The sequence below is a fragment of the Protobothrops mucrosquamatus genome, unplaced genomic scaffold (genome assembly GCF_001527695.2).
Source record: "Protobothrops mucrosquamatus isolate PMUCROS unplaced genomic scaffold, P.Mucros_1.0 scaffold1811, whole genome shotgun sequence".
Taxonomy (NCBI): Eukaryota; Metazoa; Chordata; class Lepidosauria; order Squamata; family Viperidae; genus Protobothrops; species Protobothrops mucrosquamatus.
This window is the reverse complement of record NW_015387947.1, coordinates 22,020-37,019: the sequence shown is the minus strand read 5'-3', so window position 1 is coordinate 37,019 and position 15,000 is coordinate 22,020. Positions and strand designations below refer to the sequence as shown.

Below are 15,000 nucleotides of genomic sequence, written 5' to 3'. Positions count from 1 at the left end.
TATTTGTTGGCTATGTGAATTTACAACGGCACTGAAAAGGGTGACTTATAGCTGTTTTTCACATGACCATTGTAGCACTCCCATGGTCATGTGATCAAAATTCAGATGTTTGGCAACTGACTCATATTTATGAAGGTTGCAGTGTCCTGGAATCATGTGATCACCTTTGGTGATCTTCTGACAAGCAAAGTCAATGGGGAAGCCAGATTCATTTACCAATTTAAGCAGTGATTCACTTAATTGTGGCAAGAAAAATCGTAAAATGGGACAAAACTCATTTAACAAATGTCTCACTTAGCAAACAGAAATGTTGGGCTCAAGTCATAAGTTGAGGACTACCTGTATCCCAAAGCTGCTTTTTCACAAGGCAACTGGACTTTCTTGTTTCGTTTCTCATCCAAGAAGCAGCTTCAGCTCTGACTGGATGGGGTCGTAAGTCGAGGACTTTCCCTGCCCGGGAGCGCCGCGCATGCGTGGTTCCGCCCCCTGCACCGGCCGAGGCGTAGCTGGCAAGTGGCAGAGACGGAGCAGGCCAACCACCAGCTGGCCCAGCCCAAGGGAGGTAAGGCACCCGCCGGAAAAGGGGAAAAAAATGGCGGACAAAAAGATGGCGGACAGCCTTGCTTGGCGACCCCCGTGAAATGGTCGATCGACCCCAAATGGGGTCCCGACCCACAGGTTGAGAACCACTGTTCTACAAAATGGGGAACTGAGAGGTATCTAGAAAATAAAGAATTTAGTCCAATGCTAAATAAGCTAAGGAAGGAGCCACTCTTGACATGACAGGGCATGTAAGCTGACAATATTTTTTGTGGTGGAAATGGTGGGCTTGGAACATTTAATTGGTTTTGGAGAGGAAACAGAAACAGAACACTATTGTTCCATAATTTGTGTATAGTTTGAAAATGTAAAGATTCCCTCAGGTAAAGCTTGTTCCTGGTCGTTATGTGGATAGTTTCTTTATTATTCTTTTAATTAAGCATTTTAGAGAATAAATGAGAGTATAAAGAAAGAAAGATAAAGGGTAAGTAAAAAAGAATAAAAAAGTAAAATACAAATAAGTAAACAAGGGATCTAAAATACTATAAACAGTATGATTTTCAAATTTATCATTAATTACTTATAAATTATATTTTTAAATAAAGAATTGTTACTCTAATTAAAATAGATTTTCAGTATTAATTTAATAGTTTATATTTCATTAAGTGATTTATACTGCATTGATCATGGTTCCTAATGTGTATTCTTAGTTTAAACTTTAGCAGTGATTACAATGTGGAGATTTACAAACTTACAGAAAATTAGACTGTGGGCACAGCAAGCTATTTTTTTTATTCTCCAAGCTTTTAACTACAGTTAAATAAAGGCAAAAACTCAAGCTGAACTGTAAGGATTTTGCATAGAAGTAGGTTAAAAGGTAGCTAAACAGTGGCACTTGGCTAGTCATTTAAATTTGCTTTCCAGATCTTTTCTATTCTCTGCCTGATACTAAGAGAGATATCAGAATGGACCAAAGTTAATGTTGAACAAGGATGAACAGAAATATTTGAGAGCAATCCATTTCTGGATTAATCTTTTACCTGTCAGCTGTCAAAGGGAAAAGAACAAATAGTAAGATTCAATAATAGTTACAGAGTTCTGAACAAAGTGTACATGATCCTTAAATTACTCTGAGGCTGGGCTAGAGGGAAAGCATAAGAAAGTAAGCAAGATGTACTCTGAGTAAACCTCAAGAGATTTTTGTGAGATTAGTTTTATGCAGCATAAATATGTGTGCAGATATAAAAGCAATAGAGCAATTTGCACAAAGGTTTCTCCAGACTGTTGCTTATCTTTTTTTAAAGAACAACTTGATGAGGGAATTACATTTAGAAAGGAAGCCAAACCTCCAGATCTAGTTGAATTCTAAAGAAAAGAATAAAGCAGAAAAAAGGATCAGGAACTGAAAGCGGTGACAGCCTTGAGCATCTAATCAAATTGAAGGACATGAAGTAACTCAAAGAAGTCACACAAAGCAAACAAAGAGGGAATCCCTATAAAGCAGTTTATATTACAAACACTGCTCTTACTGATCTCTTTTTATGGGATGCTGAAGTTTTTTCACATAGCAATCCCATCTAACACTTATTATTCAAAAGTTGCCAGAAATTGGAATTGGTGCAAATACAGCATCCAGGTTGTTGACAAATGGAAGATACAAAAATCATATGATCCCTATACTTAAAAAATGCACTGGCTGCCAGTTGTCTGTCAGACAGAGTTCAAAGCTTTGAGATTGATTAATCTATAAAGCTATAAATGCTGGAGCGTCTGTATCTGAAGATGACTCTCTGCTTGTACTTGCCTGGCTGCTCAGTTCAGCAGAAAAGTCCCTTCTGCAAGAAAACACCTTCCTTGGGGCTATGAAATATATTCCCAAGAGAAATGTGCTTTGCCCACGCGTTCCCAACATTTAGGAACTTGAGGAAAAACTATTTTGCCAAGTTTTAAATTCATATATTTATTTAATCCTTCATTTTAATTCAGATTTCAATTGGATTAAACTGTTATCTATTTCATTCTGGTTTCAATAAAGGAGAATATTTGTAGCTTAGAGTTGAAATGAGGATTCCTTTGTGCGCTCTGAGTTTGGTTGTTTTCTTGCAGATGTTTCATCACCCAACTAGGTAACATCACAAGTGCTAGTGAGCTAGCACTGATGTTGTTACCTAGTTGGTTCATGAAACATCTGCAAGAAAACAACTAAGCTCAGAGAGCACCAAGGACCCCTCATTCTGGTTTCAGCTCTGGATTCCACACTAGGATATTTTTAGACAGTCTACTGGAGTGGGGAAGTAAACAAGTGGAGCAATACTTACTGTCTTTTTCAGCAGCGTTCATTACCATTGACCATATTCTTCTGAACTTCTTCATAGGGATTTGTGGTTTAAAAAGTAATGCTTCTAAATGCTTCCTATCCTTCTTCAGAAGTTGGTTTTAGGTGGTGAAGTTAGATATAAAAATTTCAGTTTATGAACTTTGGCACACAGTATTCCTCAGAATCCATTCTTACATCCCACATTATTCAACACCTAAACAAAACCATTGGGTGAGCTCATTAGGGTACTTAGGAAACCCCAATACCAATATGCAGGGGGGCTGTTTTGCCTTTTCATCTACTATCAAGGAAATTTTAATGTCCTGAAATGTTTGATAGTAATAATGGGTTGGATGAGAACTAACTGAAAATTAATCCAGAAAAAAGAAGTATGCTCCTGGTAAGAAAAAAAGTGGATTGGGGAATAGGCATTTTGGATAATATATTAAATAAACAAGATTTAATGAAATTAAAAAACAAACAGGAAGATGTTTCAGTAGGTGGTAGCACCTGTCCAATTTGCCTGGACCTTGGGCTGTTTTGTGGGTGGAGGACTTAGAATGGAGCAGCTGTCAACACTACTCAACAGACTCTGTCATAAAGAACACTAAGGAAATTTTGGGGAGTGTTTTTCTCTGCAGCTTCTAGCAAGATCTGACCCATTTTCAAATTTAGTATTGCTTTTTCTGGTTCCCCATCCCCTCACTCCTACCCCTGTGTGATTTGGTTTCATTCTGTTGTTTTCAGAGCTTTATCTTGCTGATGGAGATATAGACAATTTGATCTAGTGGTTAAGGCACTAGGCTAGAAAGCAGAAGACCATGAGTTCAAGTGCAGCATTAGCCAAGAATGCTGGATAACCTTGTGCCAGTCCCCTCTCTCAGCCCAGCCCACCTCACAGGATTGTTGTTGTGGGGAAAACACAAAGAAAGCATGTTGGATATGTTCGCTGCCTTGAGTTATTTGTGAAAATAATAGAGGCAGGATATAAATAAATAAATGAATAAAAAAAGAATCCCAAAGTAGTTTCTTTCCAACATGCCATTGGATTGGAATGAAACACAAAATAAGAGCTTCCGGAATTCTTCCCACCACCTGCCAGCACTGACCATAGAACAGACAACAACTGCATTTTCTTCTTTGTAATGAAATATGTTGCATGGGTATACATGTCTTTATTCTAGTATCCAGGTATTTGTGTGCACTGGGAAGCAGCAGGCAGACTGCATATGCTGAGCCCTGAGGCAGAAGGGAGGGCTTAGAATGAAGCAGACACCAACCTGCCGAAGAACTGCTTAATTGTGTCCCATCTCCCCTCGGGAGATTTTCTAGACTTTTCTTCTTCTTCTGCAGTCCCCAGCCTAATCTGGCCTATTTTAGATAAGATAAGATAACCTTTATTGCCATTTTGTTTACTGTGGGCACAATGGCACACATCAAAAATGAAATTTAGTTGCCCGCTCTCAAAGTAAAACACATACATGACACACACCTAAACATACTATGAACAACATATGTATAGACCCACTTCCCTACATATACGTAGCAAATAAATATTAAATATTGTTCATCTTGAATATATAACGGAAGGAGGAAGCTTGAGAGTTCGCAAGGTTAATGCTGTATGGAATGAAACTCTGGCTGAATCTGGATGTTCTGCTTCGGATACCACGAAGCCTCCTCCCAGAAGGTAACAAGGAAAACAGGTCGTGAAGAGGATGTGTAGTGTCCCAGATAATCTTACGGACCCTGCTAAACTATGGAGCTTCTGTGCTATGTCCTGGATGGGAGGGAGGGAACTACCAATGATCTTTTCAGCCATTCTCACCACTCTGCACCGCCTTCCTGTCTGAAGCAGTGATGCCTCCAAACCAGACTGTGATGCTGTATGACAGGATGCTCTCAATTGTCCCCCTGTAGAAAGTGGTCAGGACAGGGGAAGGAAGATGTGCTTTTCTCATGCGGCACAGAAAATGCAGGCGCTGCTGTGTCCGCTTCACCAGTTTCTCACTGTTGAGCGACCAGGTCAGCCTACTTCTCTCCCCATACTCAATTTAGTCCAGTACTGTATGATTTTGAGAGAGTTACCATGCTAACAGACAAGTGAAGGGCAGAGTATTGAACCTAGAAATTACATAATATCTGCTGCATTCTTTTGAGCTGGAAAGAATAAAAATGTGACATGATAAACAATACCACCATCTGGTGGTGTCTAATGTGCAGCACTACAGCTTTACAACATAAATTACAAGATATACAGTTAACCTAACAGGTAGTCATTTAGTGACCGTTCATAGTTACAAGTGTGAAGAAAAAAATAATTTTGCAACCAAGGTTTTGTCTTTTAAAGTTCAAGAAAGCATGGGACCAGGTTATTTCAGGAACTGCCACTCCTTATTACATCTGTCCATCTATCCCGGAGACAGGTTTTTTCTGTTGTGGGACTCACCCTTTGGATCATCATCTCCCTCAAGATGAGATTGGCCCAGACTTCATTGACTTTCAAAAATTCTTTAAAATATGACTTTTTTTATAGCAAGCCTGGGGATCCCCTGCTGAGAGGGAGCCCATGCATTGGCTGTATCATGTGTAATATTGTGATCCATTTCTTTTCATTTCATTTGTTTTTTATATTTGTTACATGGCTTTTGTATAATGTTTTAATTGTTGATTTTATTGTATGCTGCTCGTAGTCACATAGTTATGGGGGGGGGGGATACCTAGGCCAAGAAGTGAAAGGGCCACATAGGAAAATTAAAAATCCTTCTGTGCCACAAATCCTTCTGTGCCACCAAGAAAATACCCGCTGTGTGGATCAGTTGTTCTGAAGCTAGTGGAACCACACCAACACTGGAGTTGGCAGTTGCAGTGGTTCTAAATTTACCATTAAAAAAACTCCATGGACCACATAATGCTTGATGGGCCACCTCTGTGCAGGCAATATAAAGATTTTGTTGCTCTAGACCAGGGGTAGGCAACCTTGGCTCTTTTATGACTCATGGACTTCAACTTCCAGAATTCCTGAGCCAGCATGGCTCAGCATGGCAACATTTCCCTTTTCTTTTCCCCTCAGCATGGCTGGCTCAGGAATTCTGGGAGTTGAAGTCCACGAGTCATAAAAGAGCCAAGATTGCCTACCCCTGCTCTAGAATCTAGACAAAATTTTAAGGATCTAAGAAAGTAGAACAAGATTTGAGCTCTGAACAGTTGGGCCATCAGGAACACTCTGTCCAATTTCCTGATTGTTCTTATACAATAACAGAATAAGAATTGGAAGGGACCTTGGAGGTCTTCTAGTCCAACTCCTGCTCAAGCAGGAAACCCTATACCATTTCAGACAAATGGTTGTCCAATCTCTTCTTAAAAACCTCCAGTGTTGGAGCACCCACAACCTCTGGAGGCAAGTAGAAGGAGAGGCTGAGCTCCACCCAAGTCCTCAGTTTCACTTTTATGAATTTGGGGACTGTGTGATTATTTCACAATCCATAATTTTGACGATCCAGTACAAAGATTTGTTTTAAAAAAATGCTGAATATTATTTTATACAATGATAAAGCATAACCTCTTCCTTTTCAATTTCAACACATTGCTATTCCCAGCTTTCAACCAGAATGACTTGATATAGTACATTTGTTTTAAAAAGTTTTAATTATATATTACACCAGTACTAACACAAACAAGAAACAGCTCAGTAAAAACAAAATATCTAGCAGCATTAAATAAATTTAACTGGCTGTATAATTAGAGACACCTATAATTATGCAGGGGGGAAAAATCCAAAGCCATAAGCAGTTTTTTAAAGAAGAAATAACTAGAATAGTTTTGATATGAATAGCCAGATAAAGCCACTGAAGTGTGGTCTAATCATCACTATAAACTCTGCCCCTGCATTTGCAAACTCTCTGGCTCTATAGATTTACAATCAAGAGAGGCTGGAGGGAAATGATCACATTTTAAAATCAATATATTAAGCAAGGGTGCATAAGAATCTGAATTGCAGTTTCATGTACATCATTTAAAGTTGCACTAACATTTGCAAATACACGAAGAAGTGAAAAAAGGTGCATCAGATGGAAATCAGGAATAAAACCATCAAGACAGGGTGCCAGAGTCTTGCTTGAATTTGGAATCTTCAATAGAACAGCAGTAAACTTCATTTTGCATATACTGCTTGCATGTTCAAAAATTTGTTAAAGTAGTAAGCTAAGCAAAAAGAAAATTAATGTACAATATTTAGAGAGATGGCCTTACCAGAAAGCTCATTTGTAAGTGGAAATCATATACTGATCTCTATTTATGGTTGATTTAAAACAGTGTTTCTCAGCCTTGGTAACTTTTAAGATACGTGGATCTCGACTCCCAGAATTCCCCAGCCAGCACAGCTTTTTAATATATTCCAGCATTCAATTTATAAATCTTTTCCTTAATTTTAATTCTTATTATAAAAAATAATAATGGAAACATGCCTAGAAGAGAGTACTGAACTGAAGGAATAGCCTCCATTAAAGATCCTCATTTATATACTTCCAGTAGTATATTATTTAGAGAAGTCCTGTTCTCTGTAGTAGTTTGCTCTCCATAATATCAGACGGAGAGGCTGCCTGACTCCAAAACAACTCTGGCAATATACTGGTCTATGACTCTAATACAAATTTGATTTGAAATTTTGGCAGCTTAAATCAACAGTAAAGAAAACAGTAAAAAAAATAGCAAATAAATCCTGTGTGTCCCATTCCCTCTGATACATTCATCACCTATAGAGCTCCTTGGACCACCCTACCCAAGGTCTGGGCAACAGACAGGATTTTAAAGACTTGTGGAATATCATCTGTCCTTACTTGCAGCTGATTTTGTTATAATCTTTTTAGATTACTGTAATAGTATGTAAAAGATGTCCAGATGTCAATGATTCCCAGCCTGTGATCTTATAATAAAGGCAAAGATAAAAGGTTTCCTCTTTCTAGTCATGCCTGACTGGAAACTAAACTGGATATTATAAACCAAACCAAACTTAACTGAAAAACTGGATCTTATTATATAGACAGGTCAATAATAGTCTGTGAGTGTATTACCCTTCCTGTGCAGGTGGATATATTATCATAATTAGTTCACTTTAGATACAGCAAGTAGTATCTTGGGGTTGGGTGAATGTATGCCAGTGACCTATGTGTGAGTCCTCGTAAGCTTTTGCCGATAATGTAGAGGTCCTCACAAAAGAACAGATTGGGATGATGGTATATTTCTGTTATTTGATTGTTGATTGTTGAGTTGGGCTGTTGATAGGACCCACTAAGATTAAATTTAATCATATCTTACTGCTGCAGTTCCAAAACTGCTTTCCAGCACTGCAGGGTTTATGTTACTACTTAATAAACGCTATTGTCCTAACTGTCCCACAAAAAAATTACTGAGATATTAAGGAGTCCAAGGAAGTCTGTCTCATTAAATCAATTTACTTGTTCAGTTTTGTCCGGGATTCATGAAGCTAAAATATGTCTGGCTAATTTATGATTATCTTGTGTACAATTACAAAGTATACAATTACACTTACAAAATACAGTATATTTGAACTTTTAGAAGTATTTTACATTAGTGTCCAACAATTATTCTTTGATTTTTATGCCCAAAAGCCTAAATGTATTATTTAGATAGGTTCTAACTTGAAATCAGAATATTATATGAGTCTTTCACAACATGAGTATTATGGGAGTTAAGGTCCAACACACACGAAGATAACTAAGTTAAGAAAACTGAAGCACAACCATAGCTAATGTGTTGTGTTTTCATTGGCTTATGGTTCTCTACTTTTTGGATTAACTTTTACTAGAAAATTTTAACCATGGTTTGTGAAAAACATAGAGCCTAGTTCATATACCTTGTTAAAGCAAGAATTATAAAATTAAATATTTTATAACTTAAATTCTATTCAAGAAATACATTCATGTATAAATCTCAAGCTGGGTTGTGCAGCCTGAATAAAAAAAAGCACATTCAAGACAAAACAAAACAGAATTTTAATATTAGGAGTACCAAGAACCTGAATAGCTGGAGAAGTCTGATCTATAAATAACATTTTTGAAGAGATTGTGCTTACAGAGTTTGTAAGAACTATACTAACATGCCTGTTGTTTAATATTTAAGAATACAAATGCATATAACTGGAATGAATAAACAACTGGAATGAATTAGACTGGAATGCTGCAAGACCCTACAGTTAAAATGTTATTTTTCAAAGGGGGGATTCTGTCCTCATCTGTTTTTTAGAATATACCAAGGGTGACATATTTGCAATTTACTGTGAATTGTAATCAATTTTAATGTAAATGTTATTCTTGCATTAAAGTGGTTAAATTGGGAGTTTTGTCTGAACATTCTTGAAAAACTGTAAAAAACAAAAAATCACATTTCTTCACATAATATATAGATATTACACAATATACATAATGGACATGTGTATTGTATATACAAACTACATAATATACACAATATACATTGCAATTGAAATATTATTTTCTGTACTCTCTTTAAAAGTTTGGCACAACTGTTCATTCAAAAGTACACTTTAAGAAAAAGTCTCTGTCCAAGCCTTTATGACTATGCAGATATACCAGGCTGTTTCTGTTAGGATAGCTGACTTCCTAAGCGTTCAGCTCTTGGCAGTTACTACACTTTCTACAATAGTCTTCAATACAATCTAAGGTGCTGCAGCCAAGAGATTGCAGAGGAAGTGTGCAACATCTCATGAGAGCAGAAATTATTTCTAATTGCACATAGGAATTATTTGCACACTAGGCACAGAATGCAGGAAGAATCAATAAAATCTAATATTTTAATAATAAAATATATCCTTACTTATTCCTTCTAAAGTAACATTTTCCATTAAAACTTTATATTGGAATTAATGAAACTCTCAACAGCATTAAAAGTCAGAACCAGATTTACACTTCTGAGGTATAAACCACCATCCATTGAATAAAGGTAAAATTCCTGAATGATTTACCGGTGCTTATTGTACACTTAGATAAAAGCAATTTATACCATTTATTTTGCCATTTCTTTATTTGAGATGACTATTTTGATTTAAATGTAAATATAAAAGTCAACTATTTTATATATACTATTTCTAAAGCATTTAATTTGTATGGCTTCTAAAATTTTGTTTATTTACAGATATGGCAGTGCAAGTTTTCAGATTAAAACTGCACACAAACTGTATTTACACACACATACATATACACACGTTTATATTAAGACTGAAACTTATGGACTCTATAGTTTATGTTCATGTTATAGAATAATACATAGTCCAAAGTGTGATATAAACCAGGGGTCCCCAATTGTTTGAAACGGGGATGTGGGATAAATGGGCAAGCATGTGTGTGAGTGCAAGTGCTATCCGCTTGTGCGAGTGGAGCTTCATCTGTGAGCACCCTCTACTCACACAAGTGGAGCTTCACGTGCAAGCGCAAGCATCCTCTACTCACGTGCAAAGCTCCATTCGTGCGAGTTGAATGCATGCACACCACTTGCATAAATGGAGCTGTGTGCGCACACATGCACCAGCCACTCACACATGCCCCTCTGCACCGGGCTGCCAAGGTGGAAAGGTTGGGGACCACTGATATAAACAGAGGAATACATGAATTCTGATATAAAAGATTGACCAAATTATTGCATCAATTTATCAGCATATGATATCTATGAATACCTGAATGTAAGTTATAGCCAACCAGCAATCTTAAACATTTGAACAATATGGACTTGCTAGGTCTGATTTCTTAACCCCTTTATTATAAATATAAAGCTGCAGACTATCCAAATTTAATTGTAAGTAAGTAACAGAATAAATTCCAACTTACTTTCCAATTTTTATAGGTCTGTAGTTTTTGTGTCATCTATTACATTACTGTTTCTTTCCATTTCAAAAGCTAACATTCAATAGGTTAATAATGCAAGTTAAAAGCCATATCCGTACAACTAATACTCTTGTAAAGTTACCAGAGAAGCATCTTCAAAACTGAAAGCAAATACCAATGATGGTTTTTAAATGCTGCTTCACAGTAGGAATGTAAGAACCATATTTGTTGTAAAAAGGACAAAATAATCCTACGTTGATTTTTTTTAAAAATGTATTCATCCAATTTAGATTGACTTAAGAAAAACAAGATATTGTTATTATGTAGAAAGAAGCAACTTTCTCAATGTCAAAAGGATCTTTTAAAAAGTACAGTTTACTAAAGTTGCTCAATTAAGTAATTGGGGAAGTTAAGTGCACTTTACAAGAATGCCTCTTCTTAGACAATAGTGTAGTCTTTCCACTCATTTTCTTGGTCATTTGATCATCCAGTCTCTATTTTTTAAGTATCTGGGACCCAAAAGTCATGGATCTGACCCTATAATAAAAGATTGTCAAAGGAATTAGATGGAAAGTTATACACATTTAAAATAGATTTTAAATACTAAATTAATTAGTGGCAAATCATTGACATATCAACACAGCTTTAAAATCAACTTACCGTAATTGGTCTAAATCCAACACTGCATATCCCTTTACTCCATTCCCCAGTTGTTATACTGTTTCTATTTCTTGTTAAGAGGCAAAAAACATTCCTTCCAGAAATTTTTATTTCTATGCCACTATTAACTGATAATATGTAATATTTTCTATGAAAATATATTATAACTGTACCATACCTGAGTAAGCTGAGAACTGTGTATCATCTGCTGCCATTTGCTGTATGTTCTAGCAACTAAGTCTTTTACCTAGAGACAGAAAGTTAGAAACAGTTGGAAGCTGAAGTGATGGTTATTGCTGCTGGCCTACATTACTTTGAAATGTACTTTAGGAATGTAACAGGACTTACTTTGGAAGAAATGAGGACAGAATTTTATTGCAAATTTAAAGACAGACCAATCGATATAAACAGGACGCAGGGCAAGTCTCGTGCCTAGGACTCTAAGCAAAGTAGCACTTGCAAGTTAACAGAATGTGGCTAGCATTATGAACTATAGGCAGACCTTGACCTGCAAGCATTCATTCAGTAGCTGTTCAAAGGTTCGGATGATGCTGAATGAATGGTGGCTATGACCGGTCCTCAGTGTTCTGGCCATCTCAGCACCCCTGCGATCACACGATTGTGATCTGGGTGCTTGGCAACAAATCACACTTACAACCTGTTACAGCGTATCATGATCGCATGATTGCCATTTGCATCCTTCCCTGCCGTCCCTAGAAAGTCAATAAGAAAGTTGGCAGGGAATGCCGTAAATCACTGGAGTAAGTCTTCCCCCCATCATGCATTTTCCTCCAGCCCCTCTGTGCTCACGCTGATCCAGCCATTCGTGCTCCCTCCCTGATCATCTCTTTTTCACCATCCCTGACTTGTGCTCTCGTGCATCAACTCACACACCCTTCTTCAATCCTTTCTTGCATTCTTGCAGCCCCTTCCCATAGCCCTGTGTTGTGCTTCTCGTGCATTCCCCCAACCTTTGTGTATCTCCCCTGCATCCTGGCACTCTTCCACCCAGTAGCAGCCACTTATCTGCTGCTAGCTTGGGACTTGCAACTTCCTGCTGGCTCCCCCATTGATTTTGATTGTAGCAAGCCAGCAGGAAATTGCCTTGCCTAATAACAATGGGATTTGGTTTACAATGGCAACCAGAACTGCAGAAGTTGCCATCATTAAGCAATGCAGTCGCACTTTATTACTTATAGAGTCATAACTGAGTGAAGAAAACTCTGGTCCCAAAATCTTTCATTAGTCAAGGACTTCCTGTACCTTGTCAAATTGTTTCTAATTTTCTGGATACATTTCTGTTAAATACCCTTTCCATCAATATTATAGACCATAAATGGAACATATAACACAATGTTCTAATACAAAGGTTTTTTTTTCTCATTTGGGTGAGACAGAAGTAGGAACGAAAACTATTTGGAATCTTGTCTTCTCCTCAGATTTTATATATATTTATTTAAAAGATTTACATAACCACTCATCTTATACAGCATAACCCTGGGAATCTTGCAAGCAATAATAAAAGAATAAAACCAGTAAAAAAAATATAAAACCAACCTAAAAAACTTTCTTGCGCCCACAAATATAACACACTCCAAACATCTCACTAAATATATCTTATATACTGTTTATTTTCTGCATATTGACTGAAGCCAGACTTGATACCTGAGAAAAAAACAAAATTTTCTACTTGTTGATATCCAGACTTTCCATAGTAAACCTCCAATTGGCCTCAATGACTCTCTAAAACAGGGGTGTCAAATTAGCGGCCCACAGGCTGGATGCATCACGCATAGCCATGTCCATCCCGGCTCCACAAAGGCCAAAAATGTTGCGATACATCACAATATGTCTCGTGACGCGATCAAGTTTGACACCCATGCTCTAAAAGAATGCAAATGCCCACCTGTCTGCAAGGAATATAAATCCTTCCATTCTCCCACCATCCAGTCAGAGCTGAAGAAGCTTCTTGGATGAGAAGCGAAACGTCTTCAAAGAAAAACAAGAAAGTCCAGTTGCCTCCTGAAAAAACACCTTTGAGACAACCATGACCTGGATGACTGTGAACCTCCATAGACATCTAGCTGTGCACTTTGGGATGAACACCCTTTGAACAGTGTGGGAGTATGAACGGATTTCCAGGAAACATTGCAGGCTATAGGAACCATTTGTGCTTCAGTTTGAGATGTAGACAACACAGACTCATCCCCAACAGCCTGCGCCTGTCTTCAACAGTGAAGGGACACAGGGCTGAAAACATCCTGCAGCCAAGAAGTCTCCGCACACATTTGCACTACTCTGATGACCCTGAAGACACAAGTAAACCTCCAATTGGGCTCAACCATTCTCTAAAAGAATGCAAATGACCAGCTGTCTGCAAGGAATATAAATCTTTCCATTCCCCAACATCCAGTCAGAGCTGAAGAAGCTTCTTGGATGAGAAGCAAAACGTCTTCAAAGAAAAAACAAGAAAGTCCAGTTGCCTCCTGAAAAATCACCTTTGGGACAACCATGACCTGGAGAGCCTCCACAGACAGATCAAAAGAATGCATTTGCTCTGATCAAGGTAAACTGGTATAATGGCAAAGAGAAATTTTAAAAGACAAAAGAGGATATAACGCCTATCTTCCGGGATGAGAAAAGAAAAGGCAAACTCACCATAGTTCTGTAAAACAATCTGACGTCTTCCCTAATATCACACTTTACATGTTTTTCAAGGGTGCTACAGAGTCTCAACAGCCATTTCTGAAAGAACATTAAACATTTAGTTATGTTATTTCAACCAATTGTTGCTATAGTTTGTAAATATAAATAATATTAATATCTGGTCCAAAATGTGTAAAGCTGCAGCATATGTTACATTTTTAGTGCTTTGCAATATAATCATGTCACAGATGATTACAAATTACTTAGGAATTTCTATTCTGTCTTTCCACTTCTAAAAATTCCCAACCTTAAACGGCTTAGAAGTTGGTTGTGTAGACAACTGTCTACCTCAATACAGGTAACCCTCAACCTATAGCTCAAACTTTCTGTTGCTAAGAAATTATGACCTTCCTTGCCAGTTGTTAAGTGAATTACACCTCGGCTATTAAGTTAGTAACGTGGTTGTTAGGTGAACCTGGCTTCCCCATTGGCTTTGCTTGTCAGAGGGTGGCAAAAAGGGGAATTAAATGGCTCCAGGACACTGCAACCATGATAAATACATGCCAGTTACCAGGCAGCTGAGTTTTGATGATGTGACCACAGGGATGCTGCAATGGTTGTGTGAAAAATGGTCATAAATACTTTTTTCAGTGCTGTTGTAACTTTGAAAGGTCACTAAACGAATGGTTGTAAGTTGAGGACTACTTGTAAGCATCAGATTGGACATTGTAGTTGACTTCTCCTATATTAGTTCTCCTATTGTAGTTGAGTTCTCCTATCATAAAAGTATAGGACAGTGGTGGCGAACCTATGGCACGGGTGCCAGAGGTGGCACTTGAAGCCCTCTCTGTGGCATACATGCCATTGCCCCAGCCTTGCCTCCCCCCCGTGACCCCCTCCTCACCAGCAGGCCCCCTGGAGGAGAGTCGCCCCTGAGCGTAGCCCACGCAGAGCAGTGCAGCCAAGGACATGGCAGCCAGG

The 15,000-nt window shown here is 37.9% G+C and overlaps 1 protein-coding gene across 1 annotated transcript in view; it reads right to left on the bottom strand.

The window, feature by feature from the left end:
• Positions 1 to 10,980: 10,980 nt before the first annotated feature.
• LOC107294044 (SMC5-SMC6 complex localization factor protein 2) overlaps positions 10,981 to 15,000 on the bottom strand; it is a 16,775-nt gene continuing 12,755 nt past the window's right edge. Inside the window, exons 15-17 of the mRNA XM_015823249.2 lie at positions 14,032 to 14,118; positions 11,552 to 11,620; positions 10,981 to 11,250 (exon numbers count right to left, since the gene is read on the bottom strand). Of these exons, the coding sequence (XP_015678735.2) occupies positions 11,215 to 11,250; positions 11,552 to 11,620; positions 14,032 to 14,118 (192 nt within the window). The 3' untranslated portion in view covers positions 10,981 to 11,214. The remainder of the gene's footprint in view (positions 11,251 to 11,551; positions 11,621 to 14,031; positions 14,119 to 15,000) is intronic.